The sequence below is a fragment of the Salvia hispanica genome, chromosome 1, assembly GCF_029641045.1.
Source record: "Salvia hispanica isolate PSC_SH4W2 chromosome 1, Shi_PSC_v1, whole genome shotgun sequence".
NCBI lineage: Eukaryota > Viridiplantae > Streptophyta > Magnoliopsida > Lamiales > Lamiaceae > Salvia > Salvia hispanica.
Genome location: NC_142692.1, coordinates 27346807 through 27371703, shown reverse-complemented (window position 1 = coordinate 27371703; position 24897 = coordinate 27346807). Strand labels below are relative to the sequence as shown.

Here is a 24897-nt window from a genome sequence, read left to right as displayed (position 1 = left end):
AAAATTAACTAGAAAATTTCAACAAAAATTCTCTTATATCAAATTTTTAGTCAATTCATAATATTTCTAGTCAAATTCTCATATACATTATATGCATATTTAATTCGGAATAAATCGTGTTATATGATTGATTAAAACTATTAAATATTGATTAAAACTAAGGCATCGTCGTACCTTATTGATTAAATATTAGACACTATCAAATGGAGTATTGATTAAAACTATTAATTTGTTATTTAATAGTAATTTTAATAATTAAAATTTTTTATTGATATTTAAAAATTGAAATTTAAAATTTAATTTTATAAAATTAAATCTAATATTGAAATAAAAAAACAAAGTGAAGGATGACAAAATGGAAGAAGAATGATAATTTTGAAATAATATCAGATTTAAAATGTAAAAAGATCAAATTGTCCAAACCCCTCAAAACCCCCCAAAAGGGTATTTTCGTCACGAAATAATGAAAAAAGGACCATTTTCGAGATAAACACTTAGTCCAAGGTTGTCTGAGAATATTTTTAAAGTCCAGTATTCATTGGCGAGATAAACGCATAGCCCAGAGACTATTTTTGTAGTTCACTCTATTAGTTTTGATTTTCTATTTTCTTTCATTCATCAAAATTGATATTTATCTAGTTACAAAACTTTCTCTTAGTCTACTGTACCTTTTAAAATTAAAAGGATCAGAGTATATGATAGAAAGATACTTTTACACTATTTCTAAACATTTTTTGTCATTTTTCACTTTTCGCTTTAAACTTTATAGGGTATTTTAGACTTGGCCTTTATATTTCTTGTCTTTGTCATCATTTTAAATTATTTATGTTCAATCTATCTTCTTTTGCTCATATATATATATATATATATATATATATATATATATATATATATATATATATGCATACTCACATAGTGGGAGTGTTCAATTGTTAACTCATCATTTCATTGCTTACTAAAACTAATTTAAGATCATAGGATTTTAGAAAACTTGTGGTCTATAATTTGTCACGTATAATTTTCGTTTTTATTAATTAAATTGAAAAAGATTAAAAAAAATACCAAATTAGGGTTTTAGATGAAAATGTCAAATATAGTATTTCAAAAATATCAACACAATGTTTTGAGAATGTCAACACAATACTTTGAAAATGTTAACACATTGCTTATATTGACATTCTACATGTATTATATTGACATATTTTATATACTATGTTGACATTTCTGTTGTACGAAAAAATTTACAAATTTTGAATTTTTTTTCAAATTTTGACGTTGGAACATATACAAGTGAGATCTCGTTAGAATCCTTATGAAATTATCTTTAATTTGTTACATGTTATGTGGAAAAATAATTTAAATCGAGAAAGTTATATGTGTTTTAAAGTTATGAGATATTTTTCAAAAGTTAGTTACAACTAATTCATTGTAAATTGACCTGACGTTTTTTTTATTGTATTGACATTTCGGGTTTGATGATTTATGTTCTTAATTTGAATATCTAATGTCTATTATTTAGTTATAGTTAGCAATTAAGTATTGAGTTAGTAACTGCTCATATAAATACAATACGTTCAATCTTTCTCTCTTCTATTTCTTCAATATATATATACTCCTTAATGTTACACTCTCTATCCTCTCTCCTTGTGTTTATATATATATGGACACAAATGAAAAAATGATGAATTTTAAGATTTTCAACATTACTCTCAAACTTTTGATCTTTATTTAATCAACAATCAGGTGAAATTATTTGTTATCCATGAAATTTCTTTCACAAGACGTTATGACAAAACTATCATATATGCATCAACATTCATTTGAAATTTAGAATATCCAAATATATTTGGTCATTTTTTACATGCTACTACAAATTTAGTCCTTGAACTAAGCAGTTTTATCAAATCAAATTCACTCTCTTTCAAAATATCTTCAAACAATTAACCTTTAGGCCATGTTTGGTTGGCGGAAAAGTAAAGTTGGCAAGGAAAATGATTCCTTAGAAAATGAATCCTGGGAATATGATTCCTAATAACTTTACTTTCTTGTGTTTGGAAAATGTCAAGATTTTAAATTTATATATGATTTAAACACCAAACTAAAAATACACTCATTATTTTTTTATTTATAAAAAAGAATAATAATATAAAATTTTAATAAATTATTAATTACAAATAATAATAATTATATTATTATGTTTTTATTACGATGTATAGTTTAAATATGAATTATTCATCATAATATATAAAATATAATTATAATTATAATTGTAGTCACATGAAGTATTATACTCATTTATTATAATAATAAATATAATAATTATTATATTATAATTATAATATTTATGGATATTATAATTGAAAAAAAATTATAAATTAAAATTGCATTATAACTTTGTTGATTAATTATTAATTTATAAAATATAATAATTATTTATTACGCGTTATATTGTATAATTATATTTTAACTATTTAATAAATTATTAACTACTATCATGAATTATTATAAAATATAGTTATAATTATGATAATTTTAATTATAATTATTTATTATAGTGAAATTAAGGAGTATGATTTATAATTTTAAATTATTTTTAAAACATTATAATTACTAATAATAATAATTAAAAAAAACTATACTATATTGCATTAAATATGTAAGAATCCTAAAACTAGGAAAAAGAATACCTAAGAAAAGCTAGGATTCAGAATCCTGAAAAGTTGTACTAACTTTCCTTGTTCTCGGATTCTAATTACTTTCCCAGTTTGATTAAAAATCCAAACAAACACATGAATTTAAAATATAAGGAATCAGATTACTTTCCCAGCCAGAATCCTGCCAACCAAACATGGCCTTAATATTATATCACCTGACCGGAGACTTTTACACATTTTAAGATATTTTTTACTTTCATAAATATTTGGGTGGATCCGATTATTGAATTTATATAGTATGTACCTATAAAAGCAGTACCATTAATCTCAAAGGAATTATTATAATATATTTTTATATTCAAAAAAAGATGGGACATAATCTTAAATTCCCCTAATGACCCAGTAACAAATTTTATACCTCAAATTTGCAAATCGAGCATCACACTATGTTTTCCCCGTTTTCGCAAATTAGTTAACCAGCCAGAGCAACAGATATGTGCTCGAGAAAACAGTTTTTCATAAAACACGATGAAAACCAATAAGATGCACAGACTAATAAGATTAACAATTCCAAAAGAAATCAAGATATAGGACAAACAAACAAGCAAAAATAGACACCGTAGATTTACCAGACTAACCCCACCCTGAAAAATGTACCAGCAGACGTTTGCTCTAAACATAAATAATTAACAAACATTTTCTTACAGCTATGCAAAGGAGAACTCCTAGATGTTGTGAACTAACATACCCCGTTGCAAGTTAGTCGCCAGTCAACAATTGGTGCACTCCCTCCAAGCCTTTGCAGAGCCCCCATTCGATGGAATTAACGATTCTTCAGCTTGGAAAGCATGCTGCATGCACAAGCTGAAAATTTTCCAGACAACCTTAAACGTATCGCTGATTGCACTGAGATGATTGCTGAAGCCCATTAGATGGGTAAACTTTTGCTTTATGCTTCATAGCCATTTTGATACAAAGAATTCACTAGTAGACACCTGAGTGAATAAAATTGGTTAACAAAGTATCAACATGTCATGAAAATGGTATGTGGGCGATCAGGTAAATAACAATTTACATGTTCCATTTAACTTCTAATTCTGTGGCAAAGTAAATCAGGTATCACACACTGGCAAGTGTCAGTCATTAGAAAGATCATCTGATTTGGCCCCCAATACATTCTAACCAACAATTTTGGCCATTTTTTCTATCGCTTTTCATGTATGCTTCACAGAAGGATTATTCTGCATTATGAAGGAACCCAAATCAAGAAATTCAATGACACATTTCTTTTTTTTGCTATTTTACGTTTCCCAAACTTTTCATTCTGATCTAACAAAAGAATGTCTTCATCTCTATTTGTAATATTTCTTCCCCACTCTCCCATCTCAAAACCCAAACAGACAACCATCAACCTACATCCAAAAAGCGCAATTGCTTCTGCAGTCCTAGACACAATATCGGTGCAACACAATTTTCTCCAACTTCGAAATTCATATATCACAAACAAAAAATATATTTCAGTTATCCAAAACATTCCTATACCTCCTAGAAGTTGTTTTAATCACCAAAGATACATAGCTAGTGGCATGGTCCTACAATCCTTGGTCTATTTAGCATTTTATTAGGTTCAATAATGAGGGAGCAATATTGCAACTCTTAAAATGTAGTAGTAAGTTTAAGTCATGCAACAAAGTCAGAGTACAAACTATCCTTATGAACTTGATGTCACGTTACATGTAGTGTCTTGAAGCTATTTTTACCACTAACATGAAATAACTGACATATTGAGTTATTTCTGATAATGTACAAAATGTAAGAATATACATGTTTATTATATTCAGTGTAGAAGGATGATGTAGTTCATAAAATGAATAGCAGTTAAGGCTAAACAGAAGCAGTTTTATCACACGCGATTCCTAGTCATTACCTCATTTCCATCATATCCAGAAATACTGGAATAGATATGCATCATTATATTTTACTATTAGCTACTCCGTCTGTCCCATTATATGTGACACATTTATTTTGGGCACAAGTTTTTAGGTAGTGGTGTTTAGTGGTTAAATGAAGAGAGAATAAAGTAGGGAGTGAGAAAAAAGTAGAGAGGATAAAGTAAGAGAGAGAGAGAGAGTTGCTTTTTGGTTGTGTCACTTATAGTGGGACGGCCCAAAAAAGGAATACGTCTCATTTATAGTGGGACAGAGGGATGTGTTATTTAGTTGTTATTAGTTTGTTAGAGATAAGTTTATATCTCAGAGTTTGATTTGGTTTAGGAGTCTAGTATTCATCTTTTAGTGTTTTATTCAAGTTAAGAGTCATTTATCGAGTCATATAAATAGGACTTTGCTCCCTACTTTTGCAGTATTCAGATATAAAGTTTAGTTCAGCTATTTTTTGCCTTGGCCCTTTCGGATGATGGTCTCTTATCCATAGGAGGAGTTATTTATCTCTAATTTTATTTATCTTTGTTTATTCTCTATCTCTTTTTTCTTTCTTTCTGCTCTCTATTATTTTCCAGCAGATTCTAAATTGTTATCATGTCAAATGTGTTATATGCTTCATATGCTGAGACACTAGCGAATGTTTATGATACACTCGCCTACCACTTTGTATCTACTACTGGATTCAGTAGAGGAGATATGATATTAGACTGCTACAACTCATGTCAGAATTAGGTGGTTATAAATATAGAGTGTGACAATGCACAAAATTTTGTACTTCCTCCGTCCATAAAATATAGACTAGTTTTACCATTTCGGGTTGTCCACCAAAATAAGACTAAGTCTAAATATGGAAAGTTTTCAACAAATAATAATCTTAAACATCATTTATGATGTGGACCCCACAATCCACTAACACTCATTCCACTACCTTTTCCCTCTCTGGCTCTCTCTTTCTTACTTTTTCCTATCTCTCTATTACTTTACCAATTGCACATTAAAACCCGTGTTATTCACAACTTTGTCTATTTTTTGTGGACGGAGGGAGTATGAAACAATTACAACTGCTTCACAGAACCCAAAAATATCCTTTTACATCAATAGAGATCTTACCAAGCAGTGCTCAGAAAGGAGCCTCAAGAGATTCGTCCCAAACATCTTGACTTCCATTAGAGGCCTCTTCAACATCTTCCTCCATTGAAAGCCTAATATATTCTCTGTGTGCAAAGCGGTCCCACTCCGTTAAAGTTGGATTTTCACGCTCCTGCCCAGTAATTTAATGGTGAGAAAAGGGAGAAATCTTACACCTCAGCTTTATGACCAGATGTCCAGAACATATTGAAAATTAAATCCTTCATGTTAAGACAATAAAGTTGTGTGACTTATACCTGCCGAATTAGGAATGGATCACGAGTCTCAAAAGCCATGAACTTATTAAGGTTAAAGAGAATATTGAAAACACTCCCAGAGAGTTTGCTTCCTTTCAAATCACGTAATGTAAAATAACTATCATCCTGCAAAACAGACCAGGTTGATTTTTATGAGATGACAAAGTAGGTCGATACTTTATATACAGCCAAGAACCAACCATGAAACCAACCCCAGAAACAAGTTCAACCATAATAGTTTTTTTGCTAACAAAGAAACATTTTTACAAAAAGACACTGGAAGCTAACAAGTGAACAAGATACCCACGAAAACATGTCAAATGCTTGAAAAAAAAATAAGAAAAAAAGCTAATCCATCACTGCGTATAAGGATAAGACCTTATCACACACTAGCAAAGATGGGGGAAACAAGTTGGTCAAGTAAAGATATAAGAAAAGGTTTTGGAATATGCATTTTACACTTCTAGAAACTAGTGAGAAACCTAAGAGCATGACAATTCACATTATCGTGTCTTAAAGTAGCACAATTGATTCCACTAGGCAATGACTCCTTCATAGTTTTCATACAGATAAAGCACAAAATAAATATAAATATACAGACCACAGAAATGGAAAAATGGAAGATTCAAACACATCTACAATCTTGTTGGGAGTTTACCTCTGGAAAAACCATGTCAACTATCTGACACAAAATATCCTCAAAAAGCACGGGCTCTTGGGCCATGCATTCCATTCTGTGCAGCTGCTCCTCGTAAAAGAATTGCATTTCGTTCCTCGTAATAATCCCATTGCCATCTAAATCTATGCATTTGAACCTGAGGGATCCAGAGAGCAACATACAGTTCATAAGGATCCCACGGATAGACCTTCAACCACTCCCGTTTGGCTTAAACAGGAATCAATACATATAACAAATAAACAAACAACTTCAAGAAAAGGCCTCCCTGTAGGGAACTGTGTCCCCGTAGCTTGATTGCAGTAATTTAACCAATCAAAACATTTAAAAAACATTCAAACCTAAATTCCCATACACCAGTGTAGAATACAAGCTCACAATTCACATCAAGTCACTAGTCTTGGTCATCATCCCGTAAAAGGGACTCAAAGATATGTCCATGCAGCTATGTTTCTAATTCAAATACCATACCATTATTTCGTAGGTTCAGTACCCTCTATGCAGCAGGTCTTGACAAAAGAAGTTGAGCATTATCAGAGTTTTCACGGTAGGGCATAACAGGAGCAGCCTAGCATAGTTTCAAAACCTACTAAACTAGGTTTACAAAGGGGATTCAAAGAACATAATAGATTACAAAATTCATTTATGAATTCAACGACCCTACACACATTTCAACAATTAAATAAGCTTCAGTTTCTTCATAAAACAAAACTTGTTTCAATAACTTGTCATTTTGGAAGATAACTAACATGCAGGTTCAGTATTAAAGAATTACTACTATTTTTTGCTTGGCTAGAAATAAAGATACAAACCAGTATTCGAGACTGGGCTCAGATGATTTGTCCTCCTCTGACAATATGAAGTAAACGAAATCTTCATATCCCATCTTTCCTTCAACCTTGCTGGTGAACTTTCTAGGAACCTAGCAAATTTCAAGGAAGTAACATTAGAGAGCTGAGTGAAGCATCTTAATGTATAGAGATTAGTCTCTCCTCACAAAAAAAAGAATACGACTTCAATAATAACTAGTGAAAACAAAGATAAGAATACAAAACAAACCTGAGAAAATATTCTATCAACAATCCTGTAGGTAAGTGCATGGTTACCATATCTGATAAGGTTCTCTTTGTCGATCAGAAAGTCGTGATCGGTATCCAGTTCCCAAAACTTGCAGTATATCACATAAAAATGTTCGTAAGAGAAGTACCTGCAGTAAAAATATGAGGTAGCAAATTGAAATGAATGACGAATAGTAGCCAAAGATATTGATTGAATCAACCAAGTATCAGGTGTTAATCTCTTGCCTAGTTCTCCCTCCATCCCACCATAGTTGAGTCATTTTTTCCATTTTGGGATGCTCCACCATAGTTGAGTCATTTCTATATATGGTAATAATTAACACAATTTCTCTTTCCTACATTATTATCTCAACACTCAATACAATAAACATTTTTTTCTTAATCTCGGTGCCAAAAAGAAATGCATCAACAACGGTGGAACACAGAGAGTATTAATTGGGTGCTAATCTCTCAATTCATAGTATGAGTAACCCCTCCCCCCCCCAACCCCACTCTATTGGAGGTGGCACAGTGGCAGCAGATAAAGAAACAAGTCCAGAAAAAACATATGAGAAGTAACACAAGCATGTTGCACTTAGAATCATTTCTTTCCAGCAAAAAATGATATCATGTCATTGCTCTGAATCTCTAACATACTAATCTCAACTAAATGAAATTATTCTTTGGAATCAGCCAATATGCAATCACTTTGTTCGTCTCATATGCCAAAATTTACACGTTCATTTTGTCAGGCCAGTTTATGTTTGTGTATAGCCAATAGCATAAGCATTTGGTCACATTCTTGCATTATATTATATTTATAACCGCTCAGAAAATAAAAGAAAAGATAAATCTAATGTAAAATGAAGTAAGGTAGTTCAACTACCTAAGAACTTTGTTAATATCCTCTTCTTCGTCTGCATGTTGCATTGCAGCTATCAAGTTTGAACGTTTGAGCTCCCTGAGCGATAGACGACCATTACCTGCTCTATTCACGTAGTAAAATATTCTGTATATTACAGTTTCAGCTGGAAATAGCAACAGAATAAGTTAATCAAATAACAAAAGGGGCACCTTATGTCAATAAAATCGAAACAGAAGTTAAGTTTAAAATCAGCAGATCGTATAAAGTTAGGCCCGACAAATGAATTGATGCTCGTTCTTTGATTAGCAAAATATTGGTATAAAAGAAGCACTTAAGCATAAGAATTCTGTACAAACTACCAAACAATCATTAAGATTGATCTGTGTCTTACTCTATCTATCAGTCCTTTCGGCAATTATGTAACATTTTAAAGATACAAATCAATAACCAAAGTATACCAAACCAGTAGTACTTTAGCATTAATATGGAAAAGGACAAAACTAGTTGGCAAACTAAGCCAAAACATTGCCAATTGATGTGATGAACATATCCAAAAACAACCATGTTTTGTCATGCACACTGGATCTATATTACCAAATAAAAAGGTTTAAATTGCAATAAGGAAGTAATTTAATGTTTTTCGAGCTATGAATTCAAAATTCACGCCACGGCTGCAAAACTAACCAAAGTGAAAAAGACAATTACACAATTTTTTTCTTGAAGTGAACAAATTTCAGGAGATTTGGATATATTTGAAGTCCTATCGGACCATAGTAATGGGAATTAAGGGCTTTATAAGCCCAATAATTTATTTGTAAGTTATATGACCACATAACTAGACATCAATATCTTGTCATTTTCTAATTACCTCTTCTGCAGCATTTATAGCACAACCACTCATGCTTATTCTACCAAGAGTATATCCAAATGTAGCAGTTAAAGTAAACCACATAATATTTAGTCGGCCAAATAAACTAGGTTAAAGAATAAGATAAGTTTTAAGTTCAAAACATACCATATCTTTCTTGAAATTCAGGTGTACTCTGTAAGAACTCCAACCCGGGATGAGTAGTTAGAAGTTCCCGAAGCACAGGTTTGAAGTCATCCTGCATCAAGAACACAACAAGGCAACAACAACAATTAGCAAGCTAAAATTTTCACCAAATAGTACAAACGATAGCCTTTAAGGCAGTCACGTAACCTGGGCCAAGTATCTGACATCTGGCTGCTTCAAGATCATGTAAATTTGGGTTGCTACATCTTTAGTCAACATGTTTCCATTAATCCAATAATCAACGAATGCATCCCTGTTGGCATCTCATTAATTCAGTAACAGTAGATACGTAACACTAAACAAGGCACGACAACAAAGAAAAAAAATCAGAAACTCTTGTACAGATCAACCACCACACGTGCTCAGTTGAGGAATGCTTGATGAAAATGTGCTTCAGAATAGAACATTGCAGAATTTCGTAATCAGATAACACAGTATTTTATGTTCTCTTGCATAATTCTGCCATATGATATTATATGTTGTCAGTAATTATCACTTCTGTATAACCTTAAGATCGGAAAACTCAAGTCAACTAATTGCATCTTCTTCTTGAATCTGATTAAAGTTAGCTCTCACATTTCTCAAGTGACTGAGTATCACGTACAAACAAAACTTGCCACCAGAGCAGTATTGACCCAGTGGATGCACATGAAAACTGTTTGGATGATGGGTAACAACTCACAAAGTTGAGGCTAATCTGAGTCTTTAGCCTACTAGAGGTGGCAATGACGGAGAATATCAATCCCTTTGACATGCTGGCTCCTCATGATGAAGCAGAACTTGATGTTGGAAAAATGAATTCGAAAAGAAATAAAAGACAGTACCATGAAATGACTGATATCTCAAGTAGCCATATTTTTCTTAAGGAAGGTATATGCTTATCGAAGTTCCTTCTTATGTTACAGTAGTTTGGGTGAATCTTAAATGGATGACAGGCAGATACTGTGAGTGGTTCTTCATGCTAACAAGCATACAGTCACAAGGCGACCGGATGGTCTTACAAACCTTTCAAGAGAGAGGCATAAACAGAGGGTGAAGAAAGAAATATTTGCAGATTGAAAATATATTAAGTGGAATATGCCAATAAGGCTGCAAAAGTCAAGGTTGAGCTTGGTCAATTAAAAGACACCGAATGTTGATTGTGCTGCCCAGATAGAAAAGGATGCGAAGATAATAACTGATGTCTGACGGAAATTGATTTTCTACAACTACATTAAATTAATAGAGTTTCTCTCTGTTCATTTTAGTTGATAATTCATATTTAAGCAAGTATATCATTTGATGCAACAGGAAAGCTTGTGATAGTTGCATATGACAAAGATGTTCCTTTATTAAGTTCCTTTTAATCCCAATAATAATTAGTGCATAGGCAGATGGAAGATAGATGTATCAGAGATAATAATGGCCCTTAAGTTGCAAGGTGATCCAAAAAAAGAAGTCAAAAGTGTAGTTAGTCTTAGACTGTTAGCTACAAATGTTCAAATCCAGATCAATCCTGAATACTACTGTATTAACATAGATCAGCCTACAAGATGTGTATATTATGCTGATTGGAGTCTCTACTTCAAAGTGAAATTTGAAAAATAATCACCTTTGCTAGATTTCATTACATAATTAAAAATTTAGAGAAGCTGTGAATTGGACAGTTATGCAAACATCAGATGTAATTTAATTATTACTATTTCTATGGATTACACTAGCTTACTCTCATTCTGACAAATGCATCAAAGAGCAGACAAATATCCAAAACAAGAAGGAATATTTAAATCATGAAAAAGAAGAGGAAGGTACATAGCGACTACCTGGTCACGATTCCACTGCAATCAGTATCGATCTTTCTAAAAAGTGCAGCAGAGAAGAATGCAGGGAGCTTGCAAATTTCCTTTGTCACTGGTTTGAATTCTGATCCGCAAGAAAATGTAAGCTTATGAACAAACCCAGTTGATAGGGGAAGTGTTTATATCTAAGGTTGTAAGTTCCAGAGTTATTTGAGATGGGTACAAAGGCAATAGAATAAGGAATTGGAGGCATACACACGTACACATACACACACACACACACACACACATATATACAACAACCACCGATAGATTATTTGTTCACATCTGAATTGCAAGTTCCACATACAACGTAACAATAAAACTAGAAGAGAATATGTGCAACAAATGTGTAAAATCTCACCATGCATTTGGAGCCCATCCACGTGACCATAGAAAAACTGATTGATTCTAAACAAACACCGTTCTTTCAATTCATTTGGTGGAGGACGACCATTAAGGAAATAGAACTGCACTTATTAAAAGTAGTATCATGGTATCAATAACTATTACCAAAACAAAGCAGAACCAGCGACAAACAGATGGAGATAAATTGAATAATATCACTAACATAAAAAATTCAACTAAATGACCTGTGGTATATGCTCCTTCACTGGCTCATTCACTAACTTCAGGGGTGACCTAAACGCAGATGGGCCTCTCTGCTTCGTATGCCGGGGCGAAACTGATGAACTTCTTGGTGACAGTGGTGGCGTACTGCCAGCAGGAAACATTGAAGGCAATGTATTGCTTGCCACAGCATTTGTACCAGAGGATGTTCCAGCTACATTCACAGGACCTACTCCTTTAGCATTATTAAGCAAGGATTTTACCTGTATATCAGAGGATGACCTTTATACATACATTTGAGTATCACTTCAACTATGAAATGACTAATAACCCAAATACATAGATAGAGGAAAGCCTGCAAGCAGCTATCAGCTAACTTACTTCTTCTGGAATTTCACATATTCTAAAGGATCAAAATATTCATGCAGCTAAATGATCGGGAGTACAGTTTCAGTTTATACTTGCTAAAGCAATAGGAAAATTGAATTGCAAAACAATCTAAGAAACATAGGTTTTAAAACTGCACAAGGTATCTTGAAGCAGTCAGGTACATTATTGGCTTATGTTATGAAGAAAAAAAGAAATACATCACATATATTTTCTCGCAGTTGTTGATCAGTCATATGAATCACATCCATGTTTTGCAATTCATTATGAATTATTTAAGCATCAAAATAATTTCCAACTATCATCTAACACTTCGTGAATATATGTAGTGTAACTTGCAACTTTTCCATACGATTATTCATATAAGCACAAACCCATCTAGAAACAACAGCAACAGACAACGGTTATCATTAGCAAGCTACTACTGCTAATTCAAGTGATTTAAGTGAGACAAACCTGTAACTCGGCCAGAGTAGTTAGTTTAGTTGGACCTCATTTTACAATTTTAGAGCTCTAAGCTAATCATCACTTGTCTCGTTGTGGTCCATCTAAGCTAAGATTTTTCACTGAACACCCCCTGATCCCCGATAAACGCAATCATTGAAACGCAACCCTCATTCATTTTGGACGTGTTATCAAGATTCCCCTTTCCCTTTTCTTGCTGCACACCATGTATTTATATTGCTCAATACATATTGCAAACAGATTTACCTCGTTCTACAATGAGAGAAAGCCTCACAAATGCAGACAGACAACGCATGCACGCTCTCTACTTCAATCTTTTTGTCTGTATCTCCCTTAAATAGACTAACGTGGGAGATGAACGACCATCTCTTTTATAAACGTCAATCCTTACATGCACCAACCAATCTTAATATATCCAATAAATTGAGCATATAACATACTAACCCATATCGACGACAGTCACCATCCAACTGTTAAACAAGAAGTAGCGAAAAATAAAATACTTAATAAAAAGGATTACCAGAGAATTGGTTTCCGGGAGAGATAGCCACTGATCGAAAAGCTTCACCGCAACACAAGGATTGGCCTTGATAGCGAAAGGAGACACCTCCCCGAGCTGCAGTAGCTCGGCATCGAGGCTCGCAACGTCGCCATGGAAATCCAATTCCATATCTCAATATTTCCTCAAATTATGATATGCCCTCAGATGTTCTGCACCATCAATCAGAGCTCTTAAACGAGCTTTCTTTCCCGGACGGATCTTGGTAGATTCAGAATCTGCGAATGGTGAAAACATTTCCAGATGTAAGCATCGAACAAACCCTAGAATCCGGACGAAACTGAGATCGGAGGGACGGAATAGGTGCTGATATTGCAAACTCTTGGAGCAGAAGAGAGAGAGGAGGAGGGGGAGTAGTGATGACAATTATAGCATCTAACAATTGAATTAACGCAAGATGTAACCAAACCAATAACTTGAATTGAAGCGTAAGCCCAAATCTGGGTGATTGCGAATCCCCACGTGCCACTCATTAGTCTTATTATTGTTTTTAATCTCATTATTAGGTTAAGGTTAAGGATATCAAATCACCACTTGCGGTTTGCACAACTCCATCAATTGCCTACTTCACCAACTTCATCAAATTCATTACACAATTATGAAATAGGAGTATCTTAATTTTAAGATTGAATTACGTTATTACACCTTGCTATGCATAGACTAAAATAATTTTACAATATTAATTTTAGAATGTAATTAATTAACTAAAATATTAATTTTATAATGTAAATAATTTTAAAATTATTTGTTATAAATTAAATTAATAATAAATGAATTACAAATTATTTGACCTTTCACGTTATAATCTATTAGTAATAAAAAGAATTTGAATCAATTGATTTTGTATTGTTGCCGCCGGTTTGTGTACAATTGCACCATAATAATGGAAACTTAATTTTTCTAATGAATATGCAATCAATTGTAGTAAAAGAATTCTAAATGGATGTGTACATTTATTATTTCTTGTAAATTACATTTATAAATATATATGAAACTACCATTGTTAAAAATTCAAATTCATTAATAAATCACAATTTTAATTATCGCCAAGATGAATGCATACAACACAAGCAAAACTAAGCATTTAATTCAACATAGAGACAGCACAAACAATAACCAATTTGAAACTTATACACAATAACGAATTTGAAACTGATACATTTAGTTCTGTGAAAATATGAATTAACCGTTTTGCATTTAAAAATGAAAAATGAATCATTTAAACTCTCTCTATATTACTCTATTTGTTTTCTTCAGAAAAACGTTTGTTTTTAGTTTAAGTTTTAATATGGCCCGCTTAGTAAAAACAAAAAGGAAGTTAGAATTCGGCTAAAATATAAATACGTGGAAAATAATAATGTACATTATTTTTATAAAATGGAAAAATGACTCTATCCGCGTGACTAAAAAATAAAGCAAATTTACATCACACAAAATAAAAAAACCTAAAGAATGTTTAATTACCACTTCTCCTAATGAGATTTAAGATATTGTTTGTCAAAAGCTATAATTTAAGATTGCATTGGTGAGACACTTCCTAGTCGAGCTTCATTTCATTGCTATATAGTGACCCTATACAATAAAAACCCAAACCTTGAAACCTAAATCCTAAACCCTTAACTTTAAAATAAATATTAATAAAATTTAATATTAGTAAATAAAATAATACTAATTCGTAAATTATGAAAAAAAAGTATTGTAAACAACCTCAAAAGTACAATAATAAGAATATCAAAATAAAGAAATTAAAATAATACATAGTCAATTAACGTCTATATTATATTAAAAAATAAATTAGTTCAAGTAATTATCGTAGAATTAATTTTCAAATCCTAACCGAATCCACGAATATAATTTTATAATATGTAATTAAACTTTAAACGAATAGAACTTTGTTTCAAAATTTAAAACCTAACACTAATTTAATTCCATAATTCTATGGATAGATGCATAAGTATAGTGATAGATTGTAGTAACTAATTTAGATTTATAATACAGGTAAATATAATTCTAAATATAAAAGTAATATGATATATAGATATTATACCAAATAATTATATTTCATATGGAAAACATCCCTATCGTTTTCAATATTAGTACTACAATTTTGCATACAAATGTTTTTATCCTAAATTCATTAGTTATTTTAAATTATCTTATCCTAATTAAATCCTTAAATTATGATACTCAATGAAATAAAATAAACATTACTAAGCCTGCAGCCCTCCCTCTTCTGTTTATGTTGTCCTCCCTCTTCTCTCTATATTATAACGTTGCCTCCTTCTATTTATCTTGCCAGCAGAATATTCACTGTCAAATCCTATGAAAGTGCTTCTGTCATTCTTTTGTATCTGTTTCTTTTTCTTCCCCTCCCTCTTGCCTTCCATTCTTATTCTATATTGTTTCCTTAGATAAATGATAAATACTTTTTATATTTTTAAAATAAAGCAAAAAATTGACATTCAAATACAATTTCTAATAAAACAATTCACATAGCAAACAATAGGAGTTAAATCCATTATATTCATAGAACCATGGAATAATATAAACTCTATACATATACACAATCTTCTCAATTTTGGAAATGAAAGATTAAATAGAGATACAACGTAATCATAGGATTTCAACAAATCTCATTAATCTTAACTAAAGGCAATAAACGATTTTACATACAAAATATAAATTATTAAATAATAAAATATAATATAAAATCACTATTTAATTAATCCTATATAATAGTAATGAATTACAACCCATATATTAATATAGATGGAATACAATTTTATTATAGGGTTAGAAGAAATGATAGATGAGCGGCTACTTCTTCCCCAAATCTCTCTTCGTCCCTCATCTTCCTTCCACTTTCTCTCTTCCTACTGCCCATTATCTTCATTCTCTACCGCCATATCCTCGCTGTGCATGTTGCGGAGGCGGCAAAGGCTCCCGTGGTGGCGCCGACGCCTTTCTCATTAGTCCTCAGCCATGTGGGTCCCGGTGAGATGGAAAACTAAGAATGCCCTGCAAAGGTTCCTGATGCGGCGGAGCTCTAATCAGTCAAAATTCGGTAGAAGGTAATCAAGCAATGAATATTATGGTAGCGAGCACATTCACATTGGAATTTATAGTAGATTTGAAACCTTTTTGCTATTCTTCGTAACTTTTAGTAATCCCATTAGTATTTATTTAATTAATGTCACACAATTTATTTTTTACGTTTCATAACATATATGGTAATTAATATAACAATGTATTGAATATTATTAATACAATTCTGACAGTTACAAAATACACTTCTCTCACCGAAATTAAATTGATTGAATAGAGAAGGTAATTTAAATGCTAATTATAAGTAATTTAATATTCAAACATGACAGTTATCGAAGTTAAATGGATTCAAAGAGGAAGGTAGTTTAATATTTTTTTAAATTGCATTTACATCCTTGGCTTAAAATGACTATTCAAAACGTCCAAATCTCTCCTTTTATATTAGTATAGATATGAATAGTTTTTTAATGATTTTTATAGTAGAATTTCTTGTATCTAAAAATAATACATTTTTAATGGAGTAAAGGCTAAAAGTAGTCCTAAACATAAGAAAATTTTACGATTTTGATCATGAACATTATTTTTGAATTGTTTGGTACCGAACAAATAAAAATGGACAGTATTTAGTCCATTTTTTACGAAACCATTTATTTTTAACAGCCAACTACCTCTCCTCCGGCTCTGCCCTCCACTCCTCCAGCTTCTTCTCGGCATTCACATGCCTCGGCCTCCGCCCACTCATATCCCTACAAGCATCAAAATTGTTAGTTTTCTTCTGCCCCGCCTTCGTCGCCGTCCCTCTCAACAATGACCCGAACCCCCTTTCCCACCCCTAAGCAACAAATTCACCACAATAGGAAACTTCCCAAATCCATCCGAACGACATCGAGTAAAGCCTCGATCTTGCTCTAATACAATACTAGAATCGCAAAATAGGGTTTCAGAAAATTGGGATTTCCGATCGGATTGGCCGATGATTAGGGTCGGGTGATCATCGAGGATACGGGAATTGTTAAGGAGGAGCTGGAGGCCAGAAGGGATGGAGGTTAGGGCTCCGATGCAGCTTTTGAGGGCGGAGATGGATACCAAGGGAACGTCGACCATTAAAAATAAACGGTTCCGTCAAAAATGGACCAAATCCGGTCCATTTTTATTTATTCGGGACCAAAAAATTCAAAGATAATGTTCTTGACCAAAATCGTAAAATCGTCATGTGTTTAGGACCACTTTTTAGCTTTTACTCTTTTTAATACCTAGGGCTAATCTTTGGCCTATAATACCCTCGAAGGCATGAAGAGTATTTTTAGACACACAAAAATGTGTTTTCCAGTCTTGTCGAGTTTGGTAGGTTTACTTGATTATAGTGATAAAGTATATCTATATGTAAACATTAATTTATAGTGACGAACTATCGAACCAATAAATAGTTTATTATTAGATCGTTTCACTTCATTTTAAAAAAATAAAGTAAATGGTCTTAAAATGAACTTCGTATAGAATGAACTAAACAATAAAGGGTTCAATGGTATAGAGCTAGAAATTTGTTCGACATTGATTACAATCATGTGGGTACATATGTATACATGATTTGAGGAGGAACAAGAGGCAGAGAGGGCGATGTGATTTATTAAGGTGGGAGAATGAGAGCCGGAGAGCTATGGTATGGAACGACGGGAATTTGAGAAAGATAGAGATAAGTGAGTGATGAACTAAATAGATGTGAAGGGGAAAAGTAGTCTTGCCCCTCTGTAACACCCGCTTTTATTAGTACCTTTTTGGCGTTGAGTTTTGTTTTGAGAACGAGCGAGTGATAGATCTTAAATAAAATACCATCTTTGTTTTGTTTGGTTGCGATTGGAAATAGTGAATGCTTGAATCGTTGTTGCTTAATCGTGTGGTGAAAATAGTCGACGGGATTAACGTGAGATTCGTCGATGGAAAATTTTGGACGTCCGTTTACGAGTACTTGGAATAACACCAAGATACTAAAATAAAATACCACAGTTTAATCAAGGTTCTAAATTAAATATTTGGGCCTGACATCTTATTTGTTCTTCCTCTAGCCAATTATACTTATTCAATTGGACTACTTTTATTTTAGCTGTTTATTCCCGATTCCTAATTTAAAATCTGCAGTCAAATCCTTAGTCAACACTGATTCCTTCTCCTAATTTCTTTCTACACGATTTCATTTCCTTCCTCAATCTCCACTCCCTAAAATCTCTCTAACAAACAAATCAATCTCTACATTATATATCTTCCCCACAACTGCATCTGTTAGCATCTGCCGTTCCATTCCACAATTCCAGTGCAGTTTTCTTCTCTTCCACAAAGGTAATTCTCCTCATTCCATTGAATACGAAAATGTGCATACTTATTGACTCCATAATTTAACATCACAGTGTGAAGGAGAAACCGAGAGAGCTGTGATTACTTTCTGTTGTGCAAATTTTGCTTCTTTCCAAAAGGTATATCCACAATTCCTGAAAGTCTCTGCATTCAATTCTATGACATGCTTTCACATAATCATAGTAGTTCACGAAATCGAACTTAGGCTCTTGTTGAATTCTGGAAATTATTGAATGGTTGTTCTTGATAAAGTTGCAAACTTTAATATCAGTAGAGCTTGTTCTCTTGTTTTCTCTTCTAATCTTAGTTCTGCAAATTTCGTCGGCCCATTAATAACTGAAGTCAAACGATTAGAAATTTTATAAAAGATTTAATTTTGGGAAAAGAGGAAAGTGACTTACCGATTGTGAGACGAGACGCTGTCGACAAAGGAGCTGACCGCCTGGAGCAGCGGCGGACAACGGCGGAGAGGCAGTGCCAGTGACTGCGGCTGCTCGGAGATAGAAGCCGAGCGTGGGGGGTGGCAGTGAAGCGGCGCCGATGTTGGAACGTGGGAGATGAGAATTTTGTGTTGTTTCTGTTTTTGTGTGAGGAAGAGAAAAGATGCAGTGATGAATCTGTTTTTGTAGAAGAAAGATGTGAGTTTCCGAGAAAGAGAGAATTTTGTTTTGGTGGAAGAATGGGACAGAGTGAGAGAGTTGTTGTGTTGAGAAAAAGGTGTTAGAATTAGAGAGGTAGAGAAATGGTGTCTCTGTGGGAATGAAATTTGGGGAAGACGAAGTGTACTGTGTTAATATGTTCTCTCTTTATATTTGCAAATGTGTGGAGTTGATTATGTAAACATGTGTTGTGAAAGGAGTATATACGTGTTGGTGGCAGGGAGTATAGTAAAGTACTTGTATTTTTATTTTTTTCTTTTCTTTTACACATAGGCGTGTGTTGGATAGGAGTATACACATGTAGACGTAGTGATGTGGGAGTATAATTTTACTTTATGTAGCTGCTGCTTTTATTGTTAGACTAAACTAATTTTTTTCTTTTTTGGACTATATTATTTAATTGTAAGCTTGAGCCGTAGATAGGAAATATTGCTGGGCAAATTTTTGAGCGATGATAAAGCCGAAAAGTACAAGGTTAATATATATGTTTTCTCTATAAAAGAACGATGGATAATGGGCACACACTTAGGATGCATGCATTGTTAAATTGATTTATTTTGCAAAGTCTAATTTTTACATATCATGTTATTTCGAAAAAGGTGAACTTGTGCATGTTGGTTGCGGTTGGAAAAGGAAGTGATTGAGGAGTAAGCTTGTGAGGTGGGCTTTCGTTTTAAATAAGGACTATGTCCTAAATACTATTTTTATGTGAAAGGAGGTGAAAATTGTTTGTCTTGCCATGTTTTGTGTTTGAATAAACCTATCTGAAGTGGCTATGCCATGTATGTTAACGAATTCGGGTCCCAGTAGGGCCGCAAACCCTGCTCGGACTGGTGTACACCCAGTAGACCGTGCGCTATCTCATTGGAGTTGGCCGGTCTAGTGACTTGGTTCGTGGCCACGTTCCTTGTCATATAGTTCAGATATGGTGATGGTGATGTGGATGGAAAATGGTTGCAACCGAAATTTATGTAAAGATGATTTTAGTGACATGGGTTCTTTTCAATTAAAACCCCCAAGATCACTCGTTATGGCTTGACAAACTGATTTGGCATGTGTCCACTGAGTGCATCAAGTACTCAGCCCTGCATATTTATTTTTCTTAATGTGCAGATTGAGCGACGACGGGCGTGGAGGATGTTGAGCAGAATTCATGGATTATTTATGTTTGGCTTAATATTGTTGGATATGTCGTGTCTTCATACTCGGCATTTTCCGTGTCTTGAACGCTTCCGCTAGGTGTTTTTTCTTTAAAATTGTTAGTATGGAGAACCTAACTCTTTTCAAAATTGTCTACTTTCTAGTCTTTTTTTCTTAGAATTGGTACTTCGTTGAAATGATACTATGTTGTTTTCCAAGTTATTTCAATTATTTAAATATTTTGGTCAAAGATGTGTGTTTCCCCCTTTCTTCCCCGCTTCTTTAATCACCCCCTAGTCGCGATCAACCGTGTTTTCTATCCTTAGAAAATATGGGCGTGACAAAGTGGTATCAGAGCAATTTTTCTTTCCGCTCTGGACCCAAGAGTCTTCTTTCCGTGTTGATTTAGATTTGTATCCTTAGATCAAAATAAATTAATAAATAAAAATTTTAAAGTGTCAATGGCTCAACATCCGACCGTCGCGCTCAACCGGAAAAGAGGTAAAAAAACAAATTCTTGGAAAAAGAAGTGAAGGATGTTTTGTATAGAAAGAGAAGAACTATTTTGTTATGTTGAGAAAAGAACGAGCTTTTGGAAGTTTTTGCAATGTGTTTGATTTATTTGTAAAAAAAAAAAATGGAAAGAATTTTGAGGTAAATGTTTTCAGTGGTAATGACTAGTTGAGTTGGTGGAAATTTAGTTGAGGAAAATTGTTGAAAATTTCAGAAATCTTTGAACTTTAAATGAAAGCATGCTAGTTCGTTTCTTTTGGGAAATTGAGATCTTGAAGTGAATGAGAAGTATGATGTTGTTTTGAGATGTATAAAGATATGCGTTTATGCATGATTAGCTATGTGGTATATGAATACCGTTTTAATTAATAGAGTATGGAAGTGAAGTATGAGGTATATTGCGAATTTGTTGTTAGAATGGAAGTATGACGCTATGAACTTTGTATGCAAACATAGGATGCCCAAGATGTCTGTTAGATTGAACGATATCGAACTTAGTTGTTACAACTGCAATATCACTTTTCCGAGTGATAAGACAAATGGAAATATGTGGTGTGAATTCGAACTTAATTGGATAATTACAAATTCACTATTGTTTTTCGGAACGATAAGAATAATGAGAATGCGAAGAGATATTACGTACGATAATGAGTTCAAGAGGAAAAGGTGTGCAAATTGAAGAGAAGTTCTGAACGAGAAAATATTCGAGACAAGAGGAGATGTTAAATGATGTAATCCTACTACGGGGGGAGATCATATGTGCGATCTAATAAGTTAAACCCAATCTTATGTCAAAAGTGGCGATGCGACGAAAACAACTGTTATTGCAGGTTGAGCGTGGGAGTATAATTACAATGTTTTTAAGAGAATGGTTGTTTTGACGTGCAAAGAATATTATGAAGATATGGATTCTGACCATCATTATTGGTGGTAATGTCACACCCCAACGCTATCTGACGTAACTACTTATAGTAAATAAATTCAAAATTTAAAATAAATAATCCACTCGTCATGTAAATAAAACAAACATATTATATCATTTCAAAAACAAACATCTTATCAAATACATATTTTAAAACATTATGAAAAGCAGTGGGACCCTCTGACCACTCTATATACTATAAATTTATCTACAAGCAAAAATGATGAAGAGGAGAAGGTTGCCAAAATGCGTCAGCCGCCGACCCTTATAATAACTGTAACTCACATCAACCCACGAATCATTGATATCTTATTCCTGAAAAATATTAGTGGTTTATATGAGCCACAACTCAGTGCATATAAACCTTACCTTTAATTTCACATCCCAGATATCAATATATTCTTTAACAAATATATAAAACAATAATCAGCAAATATTAAAATTAATTTCATATACGTATGCATATGCCACTCTGTTCAGTTTATTATTCTGTGACAAATCAAGCCTGGTATCTGCCGGGATTCCTCTATGACCCGAAGGTCCCTCTGTAATTGGACTCATAGGTCCCTCTGTATTTGACCCGAAGGTCCCTCTGTAATTGGACTCATAGGTCCCTCTATGACCCGAAGGTCTCTTTATGTTTTTTTTTTCAGATCCAGGGCAAGACCGTCACAGATCCTCTTTAATCACACGATTCATGTACTTTCAAAACCACATCATATTCCACCATCAATATCAAATAACATATAACCATTTCAGGCTCACATCATATAACTAAAATATTTATTCCAATTTAACACATGACAATCAACCACATAAAATATGTAAAATTAAAAGTGTGATTTATACACACCTGATAATTAACAGATACTCTATTTGAAACTCTGATCTTGTCTCTGTTCTAACTGCTCACAAAGCTCAAAGTGAAAATAAGCATGAATATCCCCTCCAAAAGCTCGACCCCCTCCTCCTTATTTCAAGAGTTCCTCCCGTAACTCCCTTCCTTGCTAAAACCCTTCTTCCTCCTATGATTATTATTTTTATTCTTTTATACCTTCAATAAACCGACTCTCGTTTATTTTAAATAAAGAAGTGTACCTATCTTCTTTCCACCACTTAACTATTCTATTTCATTTATTATTTTATTTCTACACGTGTGACTCCATCGTGATTCCTTATCCTTAATTTCATATGCATATATAATAATATTATATACATGCATATATATATATATATATATATATATATATATATATATTAGTACATATTAAATGCACACATTCACACGTCACATGCACATTTAATTATCCATTTGCTAAAATTATTCAAAGAGTATAAATCATCCATAATTAATTATGGATAAATTCTCAGTTTATTAGGCTCTATAACATTCGATTAATATACTATTTATTATGCAAATAACAATATAATACATCAAAATATAAAATGATGCATATTTTGGTCATGGATGTTACAATTCTTCCCCTCTTTAAGAATTTTGTCCGCAAAATTCATTTTCTCTCTGTGTTAACGTACTCAAAGAAGTTGCTAACCAGTAAATAGATGTGGATAGTTTTTTTTTTTTTTCCTCATCTTTTCCTCTATTTCCCATGTCGCCTCTTCGACTCCGTGATTTTGCCAAATGACTTTTACCATTGGAATATCTTTTCTTCGTAATTGTTTCAGCTGACAATCCACTATATTGGCAGGTTCTTCTATATAACTCAAATCAGAATCTTTTAGAAAATGTGAAGGATCAGATCGATAAAGCCGAATCCTACTGACGTAGAAAATATTATGAATCTGTGCTAACTCAGGAGGTAATGTTAACCTATACACCAATGGTCCAACTCTTTCGATAATATCATACGGCCCAATATAGTGAGGACTCAACTTACCTTTTTGCTCGAATCGCATGACTCATTTCTGAGGTGAAACTCACAAAAAGACTTTATCAAGACTGAGAGAGTAAATCGCGGATCTCTGTCAATATATAAGAAACTAGAATACCATATAAGTGTTCCTGCAGATAATGACGCCAAATCTTCAAAGCAAAATAATGTAGCTAATAACAAATTTTGAACAGAATAAGAAACTCCATGTACTTGCGATTGTTACGACGCATAAGCAATAAACTTTCCATTAAGTCAAAAGATAACCAAATCCATGTTTCAGCGCATCACTGTAAGTAACATAATATCTTGTACCTGCTGAGATAACCAAAACAGGTGACACATTCATCCGATGCTTCCACTCATTAAAACTCTTTTGATATGCTTCACTCCATATAAAAGAAGAATTCTGTCGTACTAACTCATTATCAATTGAATAATAATCGAGAAATATTTCCAGTTGAAAACCAGTTCAATCTTTTGTAGATCCACTTCTTTTCCACAACCTGACACCACGTGTCCCAACAATACCACATGTTCTATCAAAAACTCACATTTACTCAACCTTGCAATAATCTGTTTATCTCACAAAACTTGTAATACTAACTGCAAGTGATTAACATGCTCATCTGTACTTCATGAATATAATAGTAAGTCAATAGAAATAATCACTAACGGATCCTGGAATAGTTGAGAGAATTTGTTCATCAATGCCATAAATAATTATAGATGCAATAGTTTATTCGAAAGGCATAACCAAAACTCATAATGGTCGTACTGAGTTCAAAATGGTGTCTCTGCAATATTCTCTTTAGCTATCTTCAACTGATCAGATCTTGATCGAAAATCTGTACTCGAAAACAGTTGCATACCTTGAAATTGATCAAATAAATCTTCTATTCTCGGTAATAGATATTTATTCTTCATTGTCACTCGATTCGACT

General features: G+C 33.0%; 1 protein-coding gene and 2 long non-coding RNA genes across 5 annotated transcripts; 1 reads left to right on the top strand and 2 right to left on the bottom strand.

Annotated features, from left to right (window-relative positions):
- Window positions 1-3183: 3183 nt before the first annotated feature.
- Window positions 3184-13874, bottom strand: LOC125222910 (serine/threonine protein phosphatase 2A regulatory subunit B''beta-like). Of its 2 annotated transcripts, none has more exons than XM_048125795.2 (13): window positions 13395-13874; window positions 12046-12285; window positions 11817-11922; window positions 11438-11537; window positions 9783-9888; window positions 9597-9687; window positions 8603-8744; window positions 7718-7865; window positions 7471-7580; window positions 6641-6797; window positions 5983-6108; window positions 5708-5858; window positions 3184-3649 (listed from the first exon to the last, which is right to left on the bottom strand). In XM_048125795.2, exons 1-12 carry the CDS (start codon window positions 13542-13544, stop codon window positions 5718-5720), a joined length of 1617 nt encoding a protein of 538 aa, XP_047981752.1. In that variant the 5' UTR covers window positions 13545-13874; the 3' UTR covers window positions 3184-3649; window positions 5708-5717. The 2 variants fall into 2 exon arrangements, with proteins under 2 accessions (XP_047981752.1, XP_047981754.1); XM_048125797.2 differs by having other exon boundaries at window positions 8603-8699.
- Window positions 13875-18559: 4685 nt separating this feature from the next.
- LOC148933530 (uncharacterized) lies at window positions 18560-20876 on the top strand. 2 transcript variants are annotated; one of them, XR_016134437.1, is made up of 4 exons: window positions 18560-18812; window positions 18881-18946; window positions 20086-20146; window positions 20600-20876. It is a non-coding gene; the product is annotated as an uncharacterized LOC148933530 (long non-coding RNA). The 2 variants fall into 2 exon arrangements; XR_016134436.1 differs by having other exon boundaries at window positions 18563-18946.
- Window positions 20877-22137: 1261 nt separating this feature from the next.
- On the bottom strand, window positions 22138-23124 carry LOC125217746 (uncharacterized). The gene is made up of 2 exons (XR_007175800.2): window positions 22915-23124; window positions 22138-22376 (listed from the first exon to the last, which is right to left on the bottom strand). It is a non-coding gene; the product is annotated as an uncharacterized LOC125217746 (long non-coding RNA).
- Between the last annotated feature and the right edge of the window lie 1773 nt (window positions 23125-24897).

Excerpts from the sequence above, each read along its gene's own strand:
- LOC125222910 (XM_048125795.2), bottom strand. The coding sequence starts at position 13,544 with ATGGAATTGGATTTCCATGGCGACGTTGCGAGCCTCGATGCCGAGCTA. Across the intron at positions 11,923-12,045 it reads TGAAGGAGCATATACCACAG|TTCTATTTCCTTAATGGTCG; the intron begins GTCATTTAGTTG and ends TAATAAGTGCAG. Across the intron at positions 6,798-7,470 it reads GAGCCCAGTCTCGAATACTG|GTTCAAATGCATAGATTTAG; the intron begins GTTTGTATCTTT and ends TGGATCCCTCAG.